This window comes from Mustela nivalis (assembly GCF_964662115.1).
Source record: "Mustela nivalis genome assembly, chromosome: 13".
Taxonomy (NCBI): Eukaryota; Metazoa; Chordata; class Mammalia; order Carnivora; family Mustelidae; genus Mustela; species Mustela nivalis.
The window spans coordinates 10,739,409-10,765,315 of record NC_139032.1 but is presented as its reverse complement, the minus strand read 5'-3'; the positions used below and the strand labels follow the sequence as shown (position 1 = coordinate 10,765,315).

The 25,907-nt window shown below is 47.1% G+C and overlaps 1 protein-coding gene and 2 long non-coding RNA genes across 9 annotated transcripts in view; 1 reads left to right on the top strand and 2 right to left on the bottom strand.

Moving 5' to 3' along the window:
- The window catches only part of LOC309846984, a 318,364-nt gene that overhangs the window by 114,441 nt on the left and 178,016 nt on the right, over positions 1 to 25,907 (top strand). The gene's annotated exons all lie outside the window — the stretch shown is intronic.
- Positions 1 to 25,907, bottom strand: part of TJP2 (tight junction protein 2) — a 123,183-nt gene that overhangs the window by 68,470 nt on the left and 28,806 nt on the right. For 2 of the 7 annotated variants that reach the window (XM_082696638.1, XM_082696644.1), the window contains exon 1: positions 8,174 to 8,420. The exons of 2 other annotated variants lie outside the window; for them this stretch is intronic. In XM_082696638.1, coding sequence (XP_082552764.1) covers positions 8,174 to 8,233 — 60 coding nt within the window. In that variant the 5' untranslated portion in view covers positions 8,234 to 8,420. Of the gene's footprint in view, positions 1 to 2,060; positions 2,259 to 8,173; positions 8,421 to 22,753; positions 22,810 to 25,907 lie in introns of those variants that run through there. 3 more of the 7 variants (XM_082696640.1, XM_082696641.1, XM_082696642.1) reach the window with 3 other exon arrangements.
- Positions 11,470 to 12,992, bottom strand: LOC309846991. The gene is made up of 3 exons (XR_014302243.1): positions 12,972 to 12,992; positions 11,919 to 11,956; positions 11,470 to 11,672 (listed from the first exon to the last, which is right to left on the bottom strand). It is a non-coding gene; the product is annotated as an uncharacterized lncRNA (long non-coding RNA).

Here is a 25,907-nt window from a genome sequence, read left to right as displayed (position 1 = left end):
CATCAAGAGAAGAATGGGTCAACAGACCGTGGGGAACTCATGTAAAAGGACAACTACTCAGCAGCGAACAAGAACTGCTGAACCACACATAATACGGATGACTCTCAGTTGCGTTGAGCAAAAGAAGCCAAACACAAAATACTGACTTCATTAATACAGATCCTCTGAAAGTCAACCAAAACTATCCCATGGTGAGAGAAGTCAGAAAAGAGGCTCCTTTGGGGGTGGGGTGATAACAGTCAGAAAAAGTGGCAAGAGAGAAGCTTCTAGAGTGATGGGAAGTCCTGTGTTTTGGTCTAGGTGGCAATGACACAAGTGGCTCCATTCATCAGCTCTGAACCAGATCGTGGTGTCCGCACGGTACTGCGGGTACACTCAATGCCACAGAACTGTACACTTTAAAATGGTTAAAATGGTGGCTCCTAGGTGATGTGTACCACAACGAAAACAAATTTATCAAGCTGTCCACTTGAGATTCTGTGCATTTTTACTGCAAGGTATACTTCAATGAAACACCAGAAAAACAACAAGATTAAAAAGGCTTCATTATGAGTAATCAAGCTTGCAAGGACAGACCCTGGATACCACTGTTTTTATGGGAAAATTTTTCTCAGTTTCCCACACATTTTTTTTTTTAATAAACTTGACCCCCGAAACCCACTGCCACTTTTTTATTTTTATCTTTTTTTTTTTTATTTGACAGAGAGAAATCACAAGTAGATGGAGAGGCAGGCAGAGAGAGAGAGAGAGAGGGAAGCAGGCTCCCTGCCGAGCAGAGAGCCCAATGTCCCACACATTTTTTAACCCCATTCGTTGGTAAATTGAGTCCCCCTCTCGTGCCTCTTCCTGACTTGGGGAAAGACACATGCAAACACTACACTTAAGCAGTATACAACACGTAAATACTGCTCCCACATCTCTGATTAAAATTCAGATTTGATCTGCTAGAAAGAAGGCCACCGGTATTCAAGATGAGCCCACTGCCTCTTCTCTTCATTTTAGCGTGTCGCCTGCCTGTTTCGAGACTCCCGACGATAACACCAGAAGGAAAAGCACCAGTGTTTTCAGCTCCATTTCTGGAAAATCTCAATGAGTGTCTAAGATGCCACAAATCTCTCTCCCCTCTTAAAAGTCATGCAGACACTAGACAGACCAGCCAAGGTAGGCAAAGTGTTCTGCCTCAAGTTATGCTGAGAAACTCAGAAGTGCCTGACGTGATGCTGAAGCTCGAGCGACAGTGATTCTGTGTCGGTGAATGATGAGGGCCTGTGGCCATAAGCAGGAGGCTCTGTCTTGAGCCCATCTGCGGAGACCAGGCTCCAGACTCCGGGCCTGCCTTGCCTTGCTTCCTGCTCCAGGCAGCGGGGCCTCGGAGAAGGCCACAGGAGGAGAAGGGGGTGCGGGAGACTCCCAGGAAGCAGCTCTTCCTGGGAAGAGCGGAGGGGAAAAACAAAGTCACGCAGGATGACCGCAGGTCCTGGCGTGGCCGCAGAGCACACGGCACACGCTTAGGTGGTACATTATTTAAGCGGTGACTGAGTGACAGATCTTCCCAGGAAGCTGAGGAGCTGAACAACTACTGCCACTTCTGGTTTCTCTGTTCTTTATTTTATTAATTAATTAATTTATTTATTTATTTTTAATTTCTCCCTGCTGAGCAGAGCCCGATGTGGGACTCAATCCCAGGACCCTGAGATCATGACCCGAGCCAAAGGCAGGGGCTTAACCCACTGAGCCACCCAGGCGCCCAATTCCCTGTTCTTCAGAAAAATATCTATCAGAGAAAATCTGCTGGACCCCTTCTTTAAAGAAACAAACAGAAAACAAATGCAAGTGTTTTAAGGAGCGAGGAAGTACTTTCAGACAAGCAAGTACTTTATACCAGATTTATACCCAACCGCTTAGAACGTTAAACACCAGAGAAGACTTCAAATACAACTCCTCATTTCCCTACACAGAAACTTCCATTCACGGGCCTGAGCTGCCCCCACCCAGCTAGCTGCCACAGCTTACGCACTACAGAAAATGCCAGTACAGAACTCTACTGGTTTCTGCCTTACTCACAACTGTCCATCCACTATGTAAATGTCAGGAATCCACTCTTCTGACTTCCCAGTGGGTCTCCAATTCTTTGTATTCAACAGCAGCCTTCCCCAGATCCAGTCGGTTCAATGTGGTACACTCAATGGATATGTCTGGTGCCAGGTCAGCTTCTGGGGTTACCCTCATGACTCAGACCAAGGAGGGGCTCGGGGCAGACCGGAAGTGACTGGCACGGAGCAGACATGATAAGGGCTCTAGTAAATACTGGCATGTGCGCACCAACCAATCAAGGGCAAGAAGGAAACTGATTCAGCTGAGTGAAGAAGGTTAAGGGAGGAACCAGGCTTCTAAAAATGAGCTCACAGGGACATTCCTTCTAAAGGAGTCATTCTTTTCAGAAACAGAAACGATCAGTTTTGCTAACTAATTCCCTCAAATAATTTCATTCTGCTTTTGCCAGACGTATTTGCAAATGGCCCTCTGTAGACTGAAAATGAGCTGGTTCCTCTTACAGCATACACCACCCCCCTTCCCAACACGGACTCAGGGCCTCAGGGGTGCTCTACTACATAAGGCACAAAAGAAACCCTGCAACCAAGAACTAGGAACACTGCCTCTACTGCTGTGACATAAATGGCTCTCAAAAAATGGTTCCCAACAAAGCCACATTTGGACCATTATTTCCTCCTGAGAGGAACGAAGGTCTTAGAAGCTACAAGTCTGAGAAAAGTTCACTTATTCCTACTGATGACTCAAAAGCATTATTCCCCCCGTCCCCTTTCAACTCCAATGACAAAATGTAGAGTATCTGCAGTGTTCTTTCATCTCTACCAAAGTTTTTAATACAATGGCAAAGATATAACTGGACTTTAATCATTATCTGTTAATTACAGCCTAATAACATTACCTACCAGGAAGACTAACTATCCCAATAATTGTCTTACAATGTATTACATATAACCCCCTCCAAATGCCTCTGGCTTGTCCCTAGCTATAAATATATAACTATATATTTAGTCTCCTACTTACACACAGTATCTATCAGATGAGGCCTACTGTAATTAAATTTTCCAATGATGCCATTTTTTCTTGTGAACATAATGTATATATTCATATGGCTGATTAAATTCTACAATAGAAAATAATAATTGCCCTATTAATTAATTCTGAAGTCCATCTTTATGTAGATGTAGAAAACACGTGCATTCAAGGATGGGACATGACATCTTTGCCATGATTAATGGTGTAATTTGAACTTTTTTTGTCAGTACACCTTCCTAAAATAAATACTTTATTCACTCCTAGCAATTGTGCTCCCCCCACCAAATCTCTCCCACACAAATGAAATGTTGAGAGAAGACAAACAGAAACAGAAACTATAAGCCATGAATATTTAATTGGGCTAAATATTAGGCTGAAAGTTAAAATAAATGTTATTAAAAAAATGCATATTGCTGTGGTCTAAAATATACAAGGTGTGGAGGCACCCGGTTGGCTCAGTGGGTAGGCATGTAACTACTGTTCTTGGAGTCCTGAGCTCAAGTCCCACGTTGTGGGAGAAAGCTTACTTTAAAAAAAAAAAAGAAAAAAAAATTACAAGATGTATAAATTATTGATAAACACTGCATTATGTTTTTAAGGTTAAAGACCTGATTTAACTGTAACCATCCGGCAGAAGCACTAAACAAATATCTGCGTGGACTTAAAATGACTAAAGTACAAGTTACTAATTGAAGGTTTAGGATTTCATGTAAAAGGTGTGCACGTGTGTGCGCGCGTGCACGCACACACACAATTAAGGATTTTGGTGACTGAAACAAAGTATTTTCTATTTTGGTTTTATTTACCTACCATGACCGTGAACTTCCAATTATTCATATTTCTAGGTCACCGCAGGGTTACTTTTTTTTTTAAACCTCAAGACTTCCCATTCCTACTACAATCCTAGCTAAAGCCTACTTTACAGACCAACATAAGCTACATTTTTAAAAAATTAAATGCATTTTGGGGTGCCTTCCTGGCTTAGTCGCTAGAGCGCGTGACTCTTGATCTCGGGGTTGTGAGTTCAAGGCCACGTTGGGTGTAGACAGAACTTAAAAAATTAAACCTTTAAAAAATAAGGTGCATTTACATGTGAGGCTCTTTGGGTTCTCTGCCTTCTCCAGCAGTGCTAGATTAGGAAAGCAAGCTGTGCTCCAGAGCACGGTGATGTCCCCCGCAGTGCAGAAGCACCGTCTCCATTTTCAGTCCACCGCATCACAGGTGTCACACCAGCAGATTTTGTCTGGCATTCCTGAAGGTGTGGTCGAGGTATACGCAGCTCTCCATAACTAAACATCACACTCACATTTTAAAAGTACTACCAAGGCGCCGATTTCAAGGGCCGTGTTCACAGTTTTTGCCTTATTCTCCTATGACTCAACCCCAAAATTTATTTCTCTTACATCAGACTCTTTCTTTTACTTAATACTAATCATGCCTCATGCTAAACAACCTATCCACGAAATAAGTGAATTCGGTAGCCATCTTTATATTTATCCCTGGAGCACAATATTCATGCAAAATAACTGAAAAACAATGTGCCACCTTTAAGTCTGTCTTTGTAGCACACTTTAGAAAACACGGTTTAAGGAACAGCCAAAAAAAAAAGGTGGGGTGGGCAGAAAAATGGTTAATCAGCATATCAGGTATTTTTTTCAATAGGAGAGTCTTTAGTCTCTTTTCTGAACTCACAGGTTATCAAGGCTGATGAAACTGGTGTGGAGGATGGCCAGATGACAGAGGTTTTAGACCCTTTAAAAATAGAATGAAACCATCACCTCGCTGGCCTGCCTGGGCTCTAGAAGCGAGAGGCCAAGTTAGGTGCATTTCCTAATCAAGTTGAAAAAGTGAAAGCAGACGCTTAGCACCTCCAAGCTCTGCCTTGTATGGAATGCTGTCGGTGGTGTACGTGGTGTACCAGGTTAGCCAGCTGTTATGTATTTCCCAGGTACCCTTCAACCTGCAACTAGCGACTGACAGTACTTCATGTTAGGACTGAGTACCTGAAAATTTCTTTCCACTGCTGTTACATGGTATTTTTTAAAAAATTCTAATGGTAGTACCACGTTAGACCCTCATAAATTTCGTAGCGATATCAGCTTCTGCTAACAAGAGTCATCGTAAAAATTCCTTTGGGGTGAACTAGGCCATAAATAGTTTAAGGTAAGATTTCTTTCTTAACCTCAAAAAGTTCACAAAAACTCTGGAGTTTTTAACCCCTAAACAGGTGTTGAATCTGACCTCTGAGTCTATGTTTTTGACCGCAATCCTTGGATTTAGGAGCAAGAAACTAGCTCAGTAAAACATCTGAGATAATCATTCTGTCCCTCAACTGGATTCCCCACGTACATGCGCATCAGTCACACCCTCTTATACCCCAAATCATCGTCAATGGAAAATGCCTTTCAGCACCAAGGCTGGCTAGTCCAAGGCCATCCGGCCAACAATTGTTGGCCCCCCATTACTGCTCAGACTCTAATCAATGAGGCATTTCATAGGAAGCCAGCTTTCAACCTAGATAAATTAATCTGTAGCCACAACTCCTTAATGGGATTTGTTTTAGGGATTAGGCAAGGAATTCCCTGATGGCTCATATTCTTGGTAAGAGTTATGTTGAAAGTTTCAGCGGTGATTACTAACGCTTCCTCTTAACCCCACCCCCGCCACCCCCACCGCCACCATCTCCCCGCCCAAATCTGCATGACTTTGTCAACTATGGAATGTAATACTGTCCACAAGACTCAAGCGGCCCCGCCTAGTTTCAAGAACTCACCTGTCTCTTAAAAAGAGTAACTTCAGAAGAGAACCCTTTCTAAACTCCACTGCAGGGATTTTTACATCCCCCTTGCATTCCCAGGCACTTCTGCAAAAGATAAATGGCTGGCTGTAACCTTTCGTCAGTGTACAAAGAATTAGATCAAAAGTTAAACAAATGTAGGCAGAAGTCCTTGCAAATGGAATTCCCCAGGCAGATGAGGTTAGAATTCATCGGTCTTAGGCATTTTTGTGCCTCAAAAATGGTAATATTCCCTGTTTAGGGGGCGGGGTGAAGTGTTTACTGGGAAACTGGTTCACTTCTTTGCAGGGAAGTCAAGTCACTAATACATTTGGGATTTTAGGACTCAGCTCCTCCCCAAGTAACCCCCCACCAAGTTCTCTTACTGGCATTCAAGGCCTTTCAAGAGTGTGAGCAACTCTTTTTGTTTACCTCAGCTCCTGCCTAGACACCTACATGGTACCTCCTACCTGTACTTCTAGATCCTTCCTCCCAGGACCCAGCACTTGGAGCTTTCAGCACCTGCCTTGGTTCTTAGGACCCGTCACCCACACATGTCCAACACCCTAACAACATTTCACGCAATCCTCACTCACCCCTATGAGGTGGGTGTGTCATTCGCCCATCTTCTTTACTGGCTTGCGCTGTGAGGTACCTGTTCGAATGCGACCCTTTCTTCCCAGAAAGAATCCCTAAAGGGAGCATGTGTAAGGGAGTCCCATCTCGCCCGTGATTCCTGTGATTCCGTACTGCACAGTTGGCCTGTGTTGCCACACCCCCACCACGCCCCCAGCCACACGTATCCCAGCGGAGTCCACAGTCTCAGCTCGGACACACTCCTGAAGGCAGACACCGAGTCTTGCTCATATTGTACCCCTCACAGACACCGGCCCAGGTAGGCAGGGGCTGGTTATGAGCTGTGTGGTCGTGAGAAGCGGCAGCAGCCATTGCAAGGAAAGAAACCCCCCTCCATCAGTCTCTGGGAGCAGCTCTGAAAAAGTTCAAGAAACACCTCAAAAGCCACTGCTGCCTGAGTGAAGCACCTCTTCTCTCATCTCCGGGGTGAGGAGAAGCCTTAGCATCCCATTCTTATTTCTAACTGGAACTCATCATTCTTAATTACGCGCACACTTTCCCTACAAGACAGTGTAACAGAGGCACGCTCTTAAACACCCCTACTGCCCGAGCAGGATATTAAATGCTAAACTGCAACTACTCCTACTCACTTAAAGCATCTCCTCCTCAGGTGTGGGTGATGTCCCCCCCACACCTCACACACACACACACACACACACACACACACACACACACATTGTCCCTCCCAGGAATGATTCTGACAACGCAGGGCTGGTTCCTCCCAAATGACTGTCCGCACACCCAGCACAGACCACAGAAGATGTGAAGCGAAGGCCCTCTTTCCCCTCTGCTAGGATTCCCCAAGCTCGGGGAGGGCGTGCGGAGTCACAGGGCAGTTTCTGTGACGGGCTGAGTCTCGGCCGGGAACCGCAGGGAAACCACGTCCATTATTAGTCAGACCAGACAGCCGCCAGGGAAGCAGCGCTGCTGAGAACCGAAGCTAAAACAGAGGTGGGAGGCTTTAGTCCCTTACTAAGCCCTGGAGTATCCACTCCCAAGTTCCGCCACATTGCAAGAATGTGAAAACCAACCCTGCAGTCAAACCCTGGTTATTTATAACTTAAACTACTGTGCAAAAGCGGAAACTTGACAAATGAAGACATAAAAGCAAGGGAATGGTGACAGGTAAGATCATACTAGAGGAGAAGGCATTCCTCACTGCCTTTTTGTGGCTCTCTCCAAAACCCCATCTCCAGTCCCTACCGAAAACAACTTCTACTTGCATTAGAGGCAGCTGATTAAAAGGGGGAAATGAGGCTCCCGGTCTCCAAAGAGTTGTCAAAGTTGTCTCACACACACATGCCTGTAACTTTGCATCAAGCAGAGTCTGTGGTTTCCAACAGAAGGAAAACACAAAGGCACGCAGCAGCTCCACAACAGGCAGGACGAGATGCCTTCAAGGTGGCAGCGATCCCGGACGGAGTTCACGAGGTTCCCCTACCCTCCTGGAGGCTTAATCGGAAACCCGAGCGACTTCAGAGAGGACAGAAAAGGCTCCCGGAGCCTCGGAGGCCATGAGCCGCCACCCGGGGGGCTGAAATCTGCCCCCGCCCTCGGCCTCACCTTCAGGTGGGAGCGCAGCAGCTACCTAGCGCGCGCCAGGAAGCCCACCACGCGCTCCCACGCTCGCCCCCCGAGACCTTTCTCCCAGCCCGGCGGACTCGAGAGGGCACTTACACGGAGCCAACCTGACAGCTCCCGCCGCGGTGGGAAGCCGCGATCTCCTCGCACCGGCATCTCGGGCGCAAGTCCCGCCTGGGCTCCGCTCCTCCGCGTCGTCCGCGCAGACGATCCGTCCTCGGACCCCAAGCCCGGGCTGCAGGACGACCGGCTCCCGGGGCGCACCCTTTGTCCCTCCTCCCGCCGCCCGCCCCCCGCCGCAGCGCCGCGCCGCGCCTCTGCGCCGGCCGCCGGACCCGGGAAACTCTCAAACGGGCCGCTACCACCCCCGCGCGGCCGGGGGGTGCGGGGAGGGCTCGCGGGGCCAATCCCCGGCGCCCCCGCGACCGGCCGCTTCACAGGCGACTTCCGGCAGGAGCGGGAGGGGCCGGCGGCGGCGGCGGCAGGGGGACCCCGAGGTGCGAGCGACCCGCGGCCCCCACTCCCTGCCCCCCGCCCCAGGCGGCGCGATGGTTCGCTCCGCGGCGCGCACTAGGCCGGCGGGTCGGGCTCCGGCTCCGGGGGCGCGCGGGGAAGCGCTGGGCCAGCCGCGGGCAGCTTGCGGCCGGCCTGTCCCGAGGCTTTGCCTTTGAGGTCGCTTGCGCATCCGGTAGGAACACTTTTTGGAGAGATTTGCGGCGCCTCTTTAGCTCTCTTCCGAGAGGAAGAAGAGGGGAAACCCCAAAGTTTTCTGCCCTGCCTAGAGGCCTCCCCAGCCAGCCAGCACGTACGCGGCACTGTACCCCACATTTCTCAGCTCAGCACCTGATGACCCGAATTCCGAGGGTGTTGGGATGTTCGTGTTAAATAAAACATGACTTCGAGGAAGAAATACTGGAGGTTATCTCTTTGACACATTTCCAACAACTCCAATAAAAAGACGAACACCTCTCATCGTCAGCTTAAAAGGCAACTGTAGGTCACAAGTGTTTATCCAGTGGGATTTACTACTTAATTCGACTCAGTACGTTTACTCCTTTTAGAGGTCTATGTACAAAGAACTGCATAAGAGAAGTAAAAGTTTCCTCACTTTAGGGGCATGTAAATTATTCGGAGACTCAAAACAAGTACACTGATTAAAAATATAATTTGGGGGGCGCCTGGGTGGCTCAGATGTTAAGAGTCTGTCTTCTGCTCAGGTCATGATCCCAGGGTCCTGAGATCTGCCTCCCTGCCCCGGGGAAGCCTGCTTCTCCCTCTCCTGCCCCCACACCCGCCTGTGTTCTCTCTCTCTCTCTCTCTGTCAAATAAATAAAATCTTTTTTAAAAAAAAATATATATATATATATTTATATTATATGTATATAATATAAATAATTTAGGGTTTGAAATCTAAGGGAACCACCCTGCTCTTCCCTTAAAATTGCTTTCCCTTAAAGCAAAACTCCGCCTAGGCTCACAAGTAGAAGGTAAGAGGTAAAAGGTCTGGTCTAACCCGCTGACGAGATGCAGATGCTGGGCTCTCTCCCTGCAAAATTGCTTCACTTCCTGCCTAATCAAAACAAGCTTGGCAGTTTATGTGGAAAAACAAGTCCAACAGATGCGGCTCTGAAAGTGTCAGGCTTCTGGACTCCTTTGGGGTAGCTAAGTGTATGCCTCTGGATGAAAAGCCCTGTGAGTAACATTTCCCACATCGCTTCAAGCCTCCAGACCTAGATGTTTGGGTAGTATTCCTGCTGTCAGGTGTTACTCTCCTGACCTAAGCACCGATTTAAAAAATGTTTCCCAAATTAGGTAGTGCCGCCAAACAATAACAGTGCTAGCCTTTGTGAACTGGTCACACCTTAGTGATGTGAGCTTTCATTAGCATTTAAAGAGGAAGAAAGGAATCCAGAATGTAGCACTAACATCTGCTGAATGATTTCCTTTTTCTCTCTAGAGATGCACTGTCCAGTATGATAACCACTTCCCACGTGTAGGTATTCAATACATTTCATTTTAAATTAACTAAAATTAAAGGAAATGACAATTTCAGTTTCTTAGTCGCATTAGTCACATTTCTAGTGCTCAGCAGCTACCTGCAGCTAATGGCTACCATCCTGGACAGCACAGACATAGAGTGTTTCTACCACTGCACAAAGCTCTATTGGACTACACTGCTCCAAATACTAAAATAGTCTCATACTGGAAATACTCTTCTTCAGCCACAGTGCCTGCCACAGATTAACAATAAATAGTTGTTGAAAAACATGGTTCAGTTAGTACATTAGCATTGCTGGTGGCAGTTATAAATAAACTTTGTGGAGAAGGAATTAACAGTACATATCTTTCACATGTGGGTTGCATATTTCAACCCCACTCCCAGAATTTGTTTCTCCAAAGAAATGCTATCAAACGATCACTGAACCGCTTCTATCAAGCCAACCCCCCTGATAAAAGACTTAGGCTCCCACTCTGGGGATCTCAGTCCATTACAGCAGACACTCAGTAATAAAAAACTGTACGTGCTGGGGTTTCTGGAAAACTCAGGGGACTTTGGGGAGGGGTTCTTCACCCAGATGGGGTTCAGAGAAGGCTTTCCAGACGTGGGGTTGGTTACAGGAATGAGTTTTTGAGACAGAAAGGAGGGGGAAAGCTTTCCAGGTGAGGGGAATAAATACAAATGGAGAAACAAGGAACGAAGGGACACAGACTTGCTCTTCAGGGCCAGGAAGTGAGGTTGCCCAGGCAGGCAGTGGCTGTATTGTCCAGTGAACACCGTAGAAGTGGGATTAGACTGGCATTTTATAAAGATCACTCTGTCAGCTTCTGGAGGAAAATGAATGTGGCTGGTGGGAGTGGGGTGAGGGGTGTCAGTGAGCATGAAAAGACCAGCAAAAAAATGCATTTTTCTGTGGGAAGGCAGGTGAGAGATGACATGGCCATCGATCAGTGTTAGACCAAAAGGAGCCACTTCTCAAAAACTAAGGGAGTGTAATCAGCAGGTTGGTTGACTGCCTGATGACAAACGATGTAAGGAAGAGGGAAGTGAGTCTAAGGTGACTCTTCGGGTTTCTGGCTTAACTAAGTAGATGATGGTATCTCTAGCGGAGAATGCAGGAGTGGGAGCAGATCTTGGGAGAGGCCTGAGGAAAGATGGTGAGTTTAGTTAAGGACTGACTGAGTTTCAAAGGCTGTGGGTCATGCAGGTGGAGTGCTCGGCCCTAGTCACTGATGAGTCCTTGGGTAGAGAGCTCTGGGGTGGAGGAAGAGATCTGAGAATTGTTCTTGTATCAAGAAAGCTGAAGTCGGGGGGGAAGTGAGATTCTCTAGAGACACTACGTAGATGGAAGCAGCAGAGGATTAAAGATAGGACCCATGCAGCCTGTTTTCATAATAACCTTTATTATGACAGGCAAAAAAAAAGATAGGATCCGGGGCGCCTGGGTGGCTCAGTGGGTTAAGCCTCTGTCTTCGTCTCAGGTCATGATCCCGGGGTCCTGGGATCGAGCACCACATCGGGCTCTCTGGTCAACGGGGAGCCTGCTTCCCTTCCTCTCTCTCTGCCTGCCTCTCTGCCTGCTTGTGATCTCTCTCTCTCTGTCAAATAAATAAATAAAAATCTTAAAAAAAAAAAAAAAAGATAGAATCCATCTCTGGAAATGCCAATATTAGGGGGTAAGCTCAAATCCCCTGAGCAGAGCCCAAAGAGGAAAAGGGAAGAAAAACCTCTCTAGAGCAGTATCCACAAAGTCAAAGGAAGAGTGAATTTCAAGCAGGGGAGACTAGCCAAGAGCAGGCACCAATGAGGAGGTCAGTTAAAGTAAGAACAGAAGATGCTCACCAAGAAGAGGACCAGTCTCGTCGTGGCCGGAGCTGTTTCTGTGGGAAGATGAGACTGGATGTCAGACTCCCATGGCTGACTGGGAGGTGAGGCACTTCACTGGACACTAAGTCATGATAACAAAGGATGGAAACCATCAATGTCCAACAAGAGAGGGCTCCTGAATTACAGCCGATCAACCGAATTGGTATAGCAGGCTATCGTTTAAAATTACAAGTCTGTCTGGCAACAAGGAGAATAATGATATAAAAACCAATGAAAAAGAACACAATCTTATCTACCCTACGATGACAACAAAGAAACTACGAAAACCATATAAATGAATTGGAAACCAGATGGGAACATGATCTGATGACAGGATAGGACTGCGTCTTTCTCTTTTCCAACTGTATATTGTTGGTACCATGCTGTTTGTGTAAGGGACAGTTTTTCAATACTTTTCAGTATGCATTACAATGTACAAGATCTTTATAACAAGTTCGTCAGAAGACCTCAAATCAATGTGATTAACTGAACAGTTTTCATCAAATTTCCTGAAGAATGTTAAGATTTGGATACACACACACACACACAGACATAGAGGCACTCACGTATATGTGTATATATACACATCTATTTGTAGCACGGCTATGAAGTGTCATTAAGTGGGAATAAAGGGATCCGACATAGAAAAGCTGACAGGGTAACTGAGCAGTTTAGTCGGCCTCTACACAGAAAGGCTGACTGCAATCTTGGCGGCACTTTTCCGCAACAAACATTTCCTGAACACCTCGCACGTACCCTGGGGCACATACGGAGAAGACAAAGACGCTATATACTGGGGGCCTGGCTCACAGTGTGATAAAGACATAACCAAGTAAACAAATAATGAGAGCGCAGGAGAGTTGCCCAAGTACGCTATGACTAATGTGCAGAGGCCGCGGTTAACACTCTGCCGCAGGGAGAGGCACCTGTCAGGAGAAATGCCTGGCCTGCCCTCCCCTCCCCTCCAGGGGCCTCTTCTCTGCTGGCCTCCCCCACCCTCCTCAGTCCACAAACAGCCATCCCACTCACCGTGCATGTTCACTGAGAAGACTCCTTCCATCAGCACCTGCCACCGGCCCTAAAGTCACATCCAGGAGAAAGGCATGGAAAGTTCTGCTCTGCGCTTCATGCCTTCACTTTTTCTTATTTAATACCACTCTTGTTCACTTTCAAAGTTTGTTAAAGTCTTCTCTTTGGGGGGGGGGTGCAGGAGAGGATAAAGGTGACTAGCTACCCTAGGTATCCCAACTCCTAAGTTTCTAGTGAAAGCACCTGGTATGGAACCGCGCCTAGTACCACATATTCTCTCATGACCACCAAACCCCACAGAAAAACAGAGTTAGGATTGAGATTCTCCTCATCTAGATCTACGATGAGCTTATATAAATGTGATAATATGGAACAAAGTCCACTTCAAGTGTAATAGTCATAGATTTGTACACATTGCAGAGAGAGCAAATTATTTTCAAGGTAGCCTCCAGCACTTAGAATCCCACCAATGAAAAGATGAGTGCATGATAATCCACAAGAAAGGTTCACCTCAACCTTTTGGGCAACTCAAGATTCTTGCTTTACCTTTGGAAACACTATGTTTCTAGTTCACTGATAAGCACTTTGCAGAGTCCCTGTCTTCAGGATTGTTCCCATATCTTAATATTATGTAGGAAGAGCAGAAAGCTGTCTCCCTTTTGCCACTTTCCAAAATGTTCATTTATCCACATGTTAGTGTCTCAAAGGGCAATGCTAATATTCACACAGCCATTTTTCTGTTCAGGAAACTGGGTGGAACACTCTTTATATTGTTCCATGGTCAAGAAAACTATTTTCAGTTGTTCATTTTTTATACCAGTGAGTTTTTGGCGGAAAAAAAAAAAAAAAAAAAGATGCTCATTATAAAGCATTCAAAGTAGTTCAAAAAAGCACAAAGAGGGACGCCTGGGTGGCTCAGTTGGTTAAGCAGCTGCCTTCGGCTCAGGTCATGATCCCAGCGTCCTGGGATCAAGTCCCACATCGCGCTCCTTGCTCAGCCTGCTTCTCCCTCTGCCTCTGCCTGCCATTCTGTCTGCCTGTGCTCGCTCTCTTCCCTTCTCTCTCTCTGATAAATAAATAAAATCTTTAAAAAAAAAAAAAGCACAAAGAAATGTAAAAATCATCTAAAATCCTAATAACCAGCTTCAACATTAGGTGAATTCCAGATATATGCAGATATAGATAAATGGCTAGCTATAAAACTACCCCCAGAGACCAGAATAATTTAAACAAAAATGAGAACTTACTACAGTGCTATTTTAATTTAAAAATAGTAAATAAAATTCTGTTTGACAGGGAAAAAAAAGAAAATTGAATAGAACAAAAAAATTCATGAATACAGGATATTTCTTCAACATATTTATCCCCAAAAGATCATCTAAAGAGTAAAGACTAACCTAAGCCAATCTTTAGCGGTGAGTTTCCAGAGACATTTCTAAAACATTAAGAGATTAATATTTCTTTGTTGTTGTTAAAGATTTTATTTATTTATCTGGCAGAGAGAGACACAGTGAGAGAGGGAACACAAGCAGGGGGAGTGGGAGAGAGAGAAGCAGGGTTCCGGCTGAGCAGAGAGCCCAGTGCAGGGTCTCCGTCCCAGGACCCTGGGATCATGACCTAAGCCAAAGGCAGACGCTTAATGACTGAGACACCCAAGCTCCCCAAGAGATTAATATATTTTTTAAAGATTTTATTTATTTATTTGACACAGAAATCACAGGTAGGCGGGGGGGGGGGCAGTACCCTGCTGAGCAGAGAGCCAGTGTGGGGCTCGATCCCAGGACCCTGAGATCATGACCTGAGCCAAAGGCAGAGGCTTTAATCCACTGAACCACCCAGATGCCCTAAGAGATTAATATTTTAATGGATAAAAAAATTACATGTTTGAGGTGCCTGGGTGACTTAGTTAAGCATCTGATTCTTTTTTTTTTGTAAGATTTTATTTTTTTATTTGACAGAGAGAGATCACAAGTAGGCAGAGAGGCAGGCAGAGAGAAAGGGGAAGCAGGTTTCCTGCCGAGCAGAGAGCCCAATGCGGGGCTCGATCCCAGGACCATTAGACCCGAGCTGAAGGAGAGGCTTTAACCCACTGAGCCACCCAGGCGCCCAAGCATCTGATTCTTGATTTCGGCTCAGTCAGGATAACAGAGTTGAGCATCTGAGCCCTGAGTTGGGCCCCATGCTGAGCAGGGGAGACTGCTTGAGATTCTCTCTCTCCCTCTCCCTCTGCTCCCCTCCGCAATCATGTGCTCTCATGAGCTCTCACGAGCTCATACTCTCTCTCTCTCTCAAATAAATAATCTTTTTTTAAAAAATTATGTTTTAATATTAGAAACTTTCTCTTCCTCCAGGACTTGCCTCTTTGTTATCTCCCTGTATTTAACCTTGCCTCTCCCAATCTTCCCCAACAACCAGAATGATCTTTTCATGAGGCAAATCAGATCTCCTAAGTCTATCCTTTAAACCCTCCCAATGTCGCCGATCCAGACTTCCTGTTATTGCCTGCATTATGGCTGAATGTTTGTGTCCCTCCCAGCCCCCCAAAGGAGTTGAAGCCCTAACGTCCAATGTGGTGATATCTGGAGGTGGGCCTTTGGGGAGGAGTTCGGTTTAGATCAGGCCATGAGAGTAGGCCCCTCATCATGAGATCTGTGGTCTTGTAAGAGGAAGAGAGAGCTCTCTCTCCAGGCTCCTGGTCCTAGGAAAGACCATGTGAGCACACATGGAGGAGGACCCCCAACAAGAACCAAATCTGTCAGCACCTTGATCTTGGACTTGTAGTCCCCAGAACTGTGAGAAAAAACCCACCCCGTCTATGGCATTTTGTTACAGAGCACATGCTGCCTAAGACAGCCTCCAAGTCGAACTGCACAGGCTGCAGGCTCCAAACGCAGCTCGTCCTGCTCTCTCCCAGGCTCTCGTCCCGGAGTCACACTGGCCGTTCTAGGTTGCTCTCCAGACCCTGCCAAGCGCACTTCTGCGCTAGAGCCTTTGTTTGAGCTTCGCCTGGACCACAGAGCCAGCTTCTGCTCAGGTTTCTCTTTCTCTCTAAAGAAGGCAGCATCCCTAGAGGACGCAACAGAAAGAGATGTCCTCAGTAGAGAGTCAAATTTAAGTTAAAGCGGGGACACGGGGTCCAACTGAGTGCTTTGTTCACCGTGAAGGGGACGTTTCAGCGAGGGAGGCAGGGGTGTGAAAAGGCGGGGGTGGTGTGGCTGGGCTAAGGGAAGCCTCCAGAGGAACCACAGCCCCAGACAGCAAAGGACCCCAAAGGACCCCCGTAGCCACGGCTCACCCTTTTTACCTTTATTATTATTATTACTAAATTGGCAAGACATTGGCGGGGATGTTGTTGTTACTACAATGAAAAGATGAAAAGGAGTGAGTGCCAAAGTGATCAAAGCACCAGACTTTAGGGGGAGAAAACTCTCAGTTCTCAGTGGATGGTGGCTTTCAATTCACGCTCTCCTCTTTCTGCCATTGGCACTAATCCCAAACCGCAGTCTCCCTCCTGATGTTTCCCCCCTCCTGGCAATGTTTCTGGGCATGATGGGTTGAGCCGGCTGCAAAACTGACCGAAGAATTGGCTGTGCCCCTCAGAGTCCGCTGCGGGCTGGGGGGTGACGTGTCTCAGGAGGCCCTGGCCTGGGGCTGCGGATAGAACTGGCGGACCACGTAATGCCAGGCTCCCGTGCAGGCTCCCACGACACAGGGATGGTCTGAGTGCGCTCAGGCCGGCAGGCAAGGTCAAGGTATACTCAGCCTGCTGGACAAGGTCGAGACAGGGCACGATGCAGCTCTGGGCCTGGAGATCCTAGAAGGATCCTTGAAGATCCTTTCAAGGCACAGTTGGGTCTAGACAGGTCCTGCCAGGGAAAGTGCTCCCCACCCTGGAGGAACCTCCCCTCCTGGCAGGGTGCCCTGGGGTTTACTGAACTTCTGTTTATACTGCAAAGTATACAAAATCCACACTCTTTCCAGGGACAGATCCACTTGTTAATCCTCCGTTAAAAACAGGATCAGCAGGGGTGCCTGGGTGTGTTTAGTGGGTTGAGCCTCTGCCTTCGGCTCAAGTCATGATCCCAGGGTCCTGGGATTGAGCCCCACATCAGGCTCCCTGCTCAGGGGGAAGCCTGTATCTCCCTCTCCTGCCTCCTCTGCTTGTGTTCCCTCTCTCACTGTGTCTCTCTCTGCCAAATAAATAAATAAAATATTTTAAAAATTAAAAATAAATAAAACCTAAAAAAAAAAAAAAAACACAGAAACCCTGATAAACAAAAATGGATTGAACACATCATCTTCCAAAAACAATTTTAACTCACTTCATGTAAGTCCTCAGAGCGCCGGCCTCTGTATGTGGTGTATTTGGCATCACCGCCGTGCTTTACCGAGGCAGAAACTCTGCTTTGGCGAGGGGAACACAGCTACCGCCTGAGGCCCCTTCCAGTGGAAAGCGGAGGAGACTCCAGGCACAGGTCTGCTGGATGGACAACCGTCCTCCCCAGGCCGTGTGCACGGCCTCCGCCGCCGCGGGACAACCAGGGCTGAGTGGGTTTGGGTGCGGCTACTGCTGTCTTCTTTATGGTTCCTTTTAACAGAACTCAGGAGGGGTTTTTGCTGAACCAGGTGCTGGGGAATCCTGTTTGGGAAACTCTTCCTGTGGAAAAAGGTAAACATCCCAGCTCTCTCCTCCAAGATGCCAAAAGGAAAGAAGGCTAAGGGGAAGAAAGTGGTCTCTGTCGTGAAGAAGCAGGAGGCCAAGACGGTGCTCACTCCCCTGTTTGAGAAAGGGCCCAAGACTTTTGGCATCAGACGGGACATCTCACCCCACCACACCTGGCTGCAGCAGGCAAAGGGCGAGTCTCTGTAAACATCTCCAAGTGCCTCCTGCCATGAACCAGTTTGCCCAGGCTGGGGACCGCCACACAGCTACTCAGCTGCTGAAACCGGCCCACAGATGCTGACCAGAGACAAGGGGACAGAAGCAGCAGAGACTGTTGGCCCAGGCGGAGCAGAAAGCTGCCGGCCAAGGGATGGTCCCCACTAAGAGGCTGCCTGTCCTTTGAGCTGGGGTTAATACTGTCCCCACCTTGGTGGAAAACAAGACAGCTCAGCCAGCAGTGACTGTACCTGCGGCGGACCCCACTGAGCTGGCTGTCTTCCCACCTGCTCTGTGTCCTGAGATGGGGACAGAGTTGGGGAAGGCCAGGCGAGGGCCGGCAGGAAGACCTGCACTACTGTTGCCTTCACACAGGTTAACTGGAAAGACAGAGGAGCTCCGGCTGAGCCAGTGGAAGCCGTCAGGGCGGATGACAATGATGGATACGATGACATCTGTCATCCCTGGGGAGGCAACATCCCGGGTCCAAAGTCGGTAGCTCACATCGCCAAGTTGGAAAAGACAAAGGCTAAAGAACTGGTCACCAAACTGGGCTGAGTGTATGCTGTTGGATTTTCTGTACACAAAAGTAATAAAAAGTTCTCCCCACCTCCCGCCCAGAAAAAAAGGAAAAAAGGTAAATGCCACAATGCATCTGACTCCAGCCATGAGCTAGTTGGTGACAATCCTTGATACACATGTAATCTGGTACCTAATGGCATTCCACAAACCCCTTCCCTAAACAAGTACTTTAAGAAAAAACACTTTATTAGGTTAAGAATTAAGGCCCTCATCTCATTAGACAAGGGAGGGAACCTGAGGTGAGAGAGGCCCGAGGGACTGTCACAGGAGACACAGGTCCCCCGGGGAACCAGAGGGGCCTCTGGCGACACGGGTATTGCTTTTAGACATTATCACCAGAACCCTCCAGTTTGAAGAATTCGGTATCCCTGATCAGCACAGATTAAAGTTGTTGGAGAGTCTCCTAGATTTTCAGAGAATTCTCAGACCTGAAAGGGGCCTTAGAAAAACAAGGCAAGCAGATAGTTTTCCAGGGCAGTCATAAATTAGCGCAGGCCTTGGAAACAAAGGACGCCGGGCCTGGGAAAGGCACTTCCAGGAGCCGCGCAACCCAAGCTGAAGATGCGGTGCACGACATTTATGTTCCGGTGGGATTTCTGCTCAATTCCTCATTACCGGAGGACTCCCAGGTCTCTCCCGGGCATGCTGATTTGGAGGGTCTGAGAAGGGGCATGGGAACAGATGTTTTGAGCACCGCCCCTCACCAAGTGAAGTTCATTATCAGGGAGGTTTTCTTCTTTCCTTCCTTCCTTCTTTCCCATTCTCTCTTTCCCTCTCTCTCTTTCTTTCAGATTTTACTTATTTATTTGAGAGAGAAAAGGAGAGAGTGAGCAAGGAGCACAAGCAGGAGGAGCAGCAGGGGAGAGGGAGAAGCAGGCTCCCTGTGCAGGCTGGATCTCAGGATGCTGGGATCCTGACCTGAGCTGAAGGCAGCCGCTTAAGGGACTAAGCCACCCAGGTGCCCCTAGGGACATTGCTTTAATGCTCTGACACAAGACAGAAGATTACCATTTTGAAGGCAGGTGAAACATTTAAAAGGTCAGAAAATAATTCTCTCTATTTGCAAAATGCTGTCTTTGGCTTACAAAAGAAAGGATCTGGTCCCATCATTCTCTTTGTTGTAGTTATTTACATATATATGCATTTGCAGATACACATATCATTCGTATTTCAGTTATTTTTATATACATGATACTTGTTTATTTATCCAAACCATAGAGGAGATCATAAAACATTAGCAAAACACGAGGCGCCTGGGGGCTCAGTCAGTCAAGCATCAGGCTCCTGACTTGGGCGCAGGTCATGATCTCAGGGTCGTGAGCTGGAGCTCTGCCAGAGTGTGGAGAGTGCTTAAGATTCTCTCTCTCCCGGGGCGCCTGGGTGGCTCAGTGGGTTAAAGCCTCCGCCTTCGCCTTCGGCTCAGGTCATGATCCCAGGGTCCAGGCTCTCTGCTCAGCGGAGGCTCTCTCTGCCTGCCTCTCTGCCTACTTGTGATCTCTGTCTGTTAAATAAATAAAATCTTTAAAAAAAAAAAAAAAAAGATTCTCTCTCTCCCTCTCCTGGCTTGTGCACACGTGTGCACTGTCACATTGATGAGGCAGTAGGAGGCTGGCTGAGGACAAAGCAAAAGCTGGCACCCTGCACCCCCTCTCCACCCGCTCCCCTCGGTAATATGTGTAGCATTCCTCTGACCGCAGAGATCACAATCCTACAAGACAAGAATCTCCCAACTATCTTGATGTTAATGGCTTGCTAAAAGACAGCATTGATAGAGCCTGGAGGCATCTTGTACGTGCCCTCTTTAGCATAAGAAAACTCCGTTGAAACCTCCCTTTCCCTCACCTTCTGCTAACCACAGGGTCAGGGTACTTAACCTACCATCCCTCACAACCCAGGGCAGCAGCTCTTTCTGCCCACGGGTCCTGTCCCCGTGCTTTAATAAGCCACCATTTTGCACCAAAGATGCCTCAAGAATTCTTTCTTGGTCATCGGCTCCGGACCTCAGCCCACCGAACCTCACCTAGGTTCTAGAACTTCATCAACATACTCTCTCTCTCTCAAAAAGAAGAAAAATTAACAGAATAGAACGACCATCCAGAGCAAATGATTAGAAACGAGGTAAGTGTCCTTCCAGGGGCCTCTCTGCAGACAAGCATGTGGGGATCATGTACCACTTTGCACACCTGGGGCCGTACTAGGCATGCACTTCTGTTACCTTTATTTCCACATACGAATATTGCTTCACTCTTTTCATGGCAATACAGATCTATGTCATCATGTTTCTAACTGCATAATATTTCATTTGTATGAATACACTATAATTTGCTGAATAAATACTCCTGTTTAAAGTTCTTTTTTTAAAAACTGGTATAGGGCGCCTGGGTGGCTCAGTGGGTTAAACCCTCTTCTTCAGCTCAGGTCATGGTCCCAGGGTCTTGGGATCAAGCCCCGCATCGGGCTCTCTGCTCAGCAGAGAGCTTGCTTCCCTTCCTCTCTCTGCCTGCCTCTCTGCCTACTTGTGATCTATCTGTCAAATAATTAATTAATTAATTAATTAATTAATAAAAATTACAAAACTGGTATAGAGTAGCACCTGGATGGCTTAGTTGGTTGAACGGCTACCTTGGGCTCCGGTTATGATCTCACAGTCCTGGGATCCAGCCCCGCATCAGTCTCCCTGCTCAGAGGGGAGCCTGCTTGTCCCTCTCCTCCCTGCCTGTGCTCTCTCTCTCTCAAATAAATAAAATCTTAAAAAAAAAAGAAGACTGGTATAGAGGACGGATGGATGAAACGCCTAAGATTCATTTCACATAGATAATGAGGAAGTAAAACCCCAGCAGAGTTTATAAGACATGTAGGATGCAGATAGTAAGTTAGTAACCTGTAAGATGGGTTAAGCAGAGTGAATGGACCATTTGTGTGTTAAAATATAGATGCAAAGATATAAACAAATGACAGTGTTATTTAGAAAGGGATGGAAGGGGGTACCTGGATGACGTAGTCAGTTAAGCATCTGACTTCTGCTCAGGTCCTGATCTCAGGGTCCAGGGATGGAGCCCTACATCGGGCTCCCTACTCAGTGGGGAGTCTGCTTTTCCCTCTCACTCTGCCCCTCCTCCTGCTTGTGCTCTTTCTCTCTCAAATAAATAAGATCTTTTAAAAAAGGGGGAAGTGGAAGGACGTAAAATAAATTTTACATAGTAGTAATATTTAATAAAACACTAGTAAATTTAATATCTAATTTATAATTATATTTATTTAGATACAAAGTATAAGAATAATACAAAATATTTTATAACTTATCATTAATATTGTTAAAAAGATTTCCCAGGTCCCCTGGGTGGCTCAGATGGTTAAGAATCTGCATTCAGCTCAGGTCATGATCCCAAGGTTCTAGGATAGAGGCCCACATCGGGCTCTCTGCTCAACGGGGAAGCCTGCTTCTCCCTCTGCCTACCGCTCCCCCTGCTTGTGCTTATGAGCTCTCTCTCTCTCTGACAAATAAGTAAATAAAATCTTGAAAAAAGAAAGATTTCCCATTTAAGAAAATATGAATACTCTATAATAAACCCTGGTTCATGTTCTCTCTAGATTGGCAGTTACAACAGCCCTAAACCGACCATGCTATCGGTGACACGCCTTACCTCTGGGTCTGGCCGCTCAGAGTTATCATGGACTCATCCCATAACACGGGCTTAGCAAGGCCAGCTGAAGGGGAAAACTTACAACTTTTACTTCTGCACACCTGGGAGCCCCTCTGCCTCTGTCTCCCCAGAAGCTCCCCAGTCTATAAGCATACTTATATGGGTGGCTCAGTGGATGAAGCCTCTGGCTTCCTCTAAGTTCATGACCCCGGTCCTGGGATCCAGTCCCTCATCAGGCTCCTTGCTCAGCAGGGAGCCTGCTTCTCCCTCTGCCTGCTTTGCCTGCTACTACCCCAGCTTTGCGCACACTTTCTCTCTCTCTCTCTCTCTCTCTCTGGCAAATAAATAAATAGAATTTTTTTTAAAAAGCTTATGTAGGGAGCTCCCACCAACAGCAAACCTCCCCCTGTTGAACTGCACAGACCCACAGCAGTAGTGCTCCCACTTTAGGGTATCAGAAACTCCTGGGAGGGCTTGTTAAAGCAGATTCCGGGGTCAACCCTGGAGTTTCTGCTTCAGTCAGTGTGGGGTGAGGCCCGGGTGTATGCATTTCTAACAAGTTCCCAGCCAGCCCATACTTGGTTTCCAGACCACACTTTCAAGAACCGTCAATCTAGAAAGAGCTGGTTTAGAGCATGAGCTTGTTCATAGATGGTATATGCGGCCCATTTCCTTACCTGTGGTGAAGCGATTGTTTCCTCACACATTTAATGCGCATCTCACCCAGCACCACCTGAGGGAAATTTAGAGGAATACATCATCCCTGGGGGACCTGGGAGTCTAACTTGGAATCAGTAACTGGACTGCTCTGGAAGAGGCTTGTATCCACCCTTGTGTGGATGGGAACAGAAGGTCTGAGGCAGTGACTACGTTGTAGGGCGAGAGCGGGGAGTCTCCTGGGGAAGGTGATACTTGAGAGGTAACGTGAGGATGAAAAGTCGTTGGCCACATGGACAACGTGGGGAAAGGAACTTGGGGAACAGAGACTCTACAGCACAGGGCTTGGAGGTGCTGAGCCTATGGTGTGTGGTGAGAATCCCACTGTAATTCTGATATCAAGTGAGGCCTCAAGCTGTAGTGGTGATGATGAAAGCCTTCAGTTTCTTGGAGCGCTCACTACACCGTAGTTGGTACGGTGATGAATGTTTTATCTGCATTGTCTCAGAGCCACCCTATGAGGTGCAGATCTAATTATATTCCCAGAGCATATTGGTTTCCCAGAGCTGCAGAACGAAGGCCCTCAAAGCAGCTGGCTTCAACAATGGGAAGTTACTGTCTCGGCCCTGGAGGCTGGAAGGCTGAAATCAGGCTGGAAGCCGACTAGTTTCCTTCTGAGGGACCTGAGGAAACGCTCTGTTCTGGGCATCTCTCCTTGACTTGGAGACACCTGTCTTGCCTCGGGGTGTGTCTGTCTTTGTGTCCAAACGGCCCCCGTTTTATAAAGATACCCTTGTACTGGATTAGGGCCCACCCTGAGGATCTCAGTTTAACTTGACGACCCTGTCTCCAGATAAGGTCACATTCTGAGGTAATGAGAGGCAGGACTTCAACATATGAATGTTATAGGGGACACGATACAACCCAGAACACCATTCTACAGATAAAAAAACGGAGGCTCAGAGAGTTTAGGTAAGCTGCCCACATCCCTCCTGCCCAGTGGGTAGGTTCGAAACAGCTAACTAGTGGTCATAGGTTCAACGTAAAAAGTAGCAGAACAGGGGCTTGCTGAAACGCAGGCCTGTCTGAAGGCACAGCTGTGCTCTGTCACCCGATGCTTTACTGGCTTCTAGCGTTTGTTTCTGCCGTGTTTCTGCAAGGCTCCCTGGGAACCCAGGGGCCTGGAGACCAGGGTGCCAAGCTGCTAGCCTGGGAGTTTCTGGTTCTTGAGTTTCTGGGTAAGATATTCTTCCATTTTCTATCTTACCTGCTTGACTGTGGGAAGTTGAGTACATGAAACATTTAAAATTCATGAAAGAAAGGGTCTTTTTCAAAATGATGTGCTGTTTTTGTTGTTAAAATTTGAAATACTTATTTTTTTTTAAAGATTTTATTTATTCATTTGACAGAGAGAGATCACAAATAGATGGAGAGGCAGGCAGAGAGAGAGAGAGAGAGGGAAGCAGGCTCCCTGCTGAGCAGAGAGCCCGATGTGGGACTCGATCCCAGGACCCTGAGATCATGACCTGAGCCGAAGGCAGCGGCTTAACCCACTGAGCCACCCAGGCACCCAAAATTTGAAATACTTATACACACAGAATTTATCTGAGTATAGCTATTTTTTTTTTAAGATTTTTTTTTTTTTTATTTGACAGACAGAGAGAGAGCACAAGCAGGGTTAGTGGCAAGGAGAGGGAGAGGGAGAAGCAGGCCTGGAGCAGGGAGATATAGGACTGGATCCCAGGACCCTTAGATCATGACCTAAGCTGCAGGCAGACGCTCAACCCACTGAGCCCCCCAGGCGCCCCCACTATCCTATTCTTTTTTTTTTTTTTTAAGCTTTTATTTATTTATTTGATAGAGAGAGATCACAAGTAGACGGAGAGGCAGGCAGAGAGAGAGAGAGAGGGAAGCAGGCTCCCTGCCGAACAGAGAGCCCGATGCAGGACTCGATCCCAGGACCCTGAGATCATGACCTGAGCGAAGGCAGTGGCTTAACCCACTGAGCCCCCCAGGCACCCCCGCTATCCTATTCTTAATGTCCTGCTCAAACAGCCGAAACATTTGCAAACAATGTGTTAACCCTTAAACTTGCACTGTGAGTAGAATCACTTGGAATTATTTCAGCATTCAGGGATTGAAACACCTTAACTGTTTATCAATAAAGATTCAGACAAAGAGTTTTGTCGGAATCCAGACAATGATTCCATATTTTCTGAAGTATTTAAAAGGGAAGAGTCCTGGGCGCCTGGGTTGCTCAGTGGGTTAAAGCCTCTGCCTGCGGCTCAGGTCATGATCTCAGTGTCCTGGGATCGAGTCCCACATCAGGCTCTCTGCTCTGCAGAGCAGAGAGCCTGCTTCCTCCTCCTCTCTCTCTCTCTGCCTGCCTCTCTGCCTACTTGTGATCTCTGTCTGTCAAATAAATAAATAAAATCTTAAAAAAAATAAATAAATAAAAATTAAAAAAAAAAAAAAAAAGGAAAGAGTCCTGCTCCAAATACTTATCTATAAAGACTTTGTTATTTTAGCAACTGGAGCAAACTTTCATCATGGGAAATTGGTATACCACTTCAGTGAAAGAAAAATAAAAATAAGGAGGGTTTATTCTTACTTTTGAATGCTTTAGCTATAGTCTGACATGTTTTCCAAACAAAAATTAGAGCACGTGGTTTACTCGTGAAATCAACAAGACGAAGTGGTGGCCATCTGGCCTATCTCTGGAAATGTGAGATGTCTGGACATTGTTAAGTACAGCACACGGATGAGTAATCCCGAAGCCGAAATTTAATCATACTCCTGCATGTTTAAAGGAATCCAGAACCTGGGGATTAGAAGATGACTGGGCGCTTTCCAGCCCAGAGCCCTATCTATCTCTTACTTTTCACAGCCAGATTTCTTAGAAGGATTCTCTGTACTTATTATCACTTTTCCTCACCGCCACCTGCCCTTCTGTATAACACTTTCTCCTCTACCTCTTCCAGCCACGGAGGGGTCCAGTCACGGTGGCAAGTACCCTATGGGCTAGTCAGTGCATGGCCTGAGGAAATTTACTTGGGTAAGGGCTCTTCCCCAGCTAGGAGTTCTGTCTTACTTGTAATCGGCAACCATGCCGCTGTGCGTCCTGCCTGATTTTGGCCCCCGGTGCTGTAGTCGTGTGGGGGAACCTAGACGCAG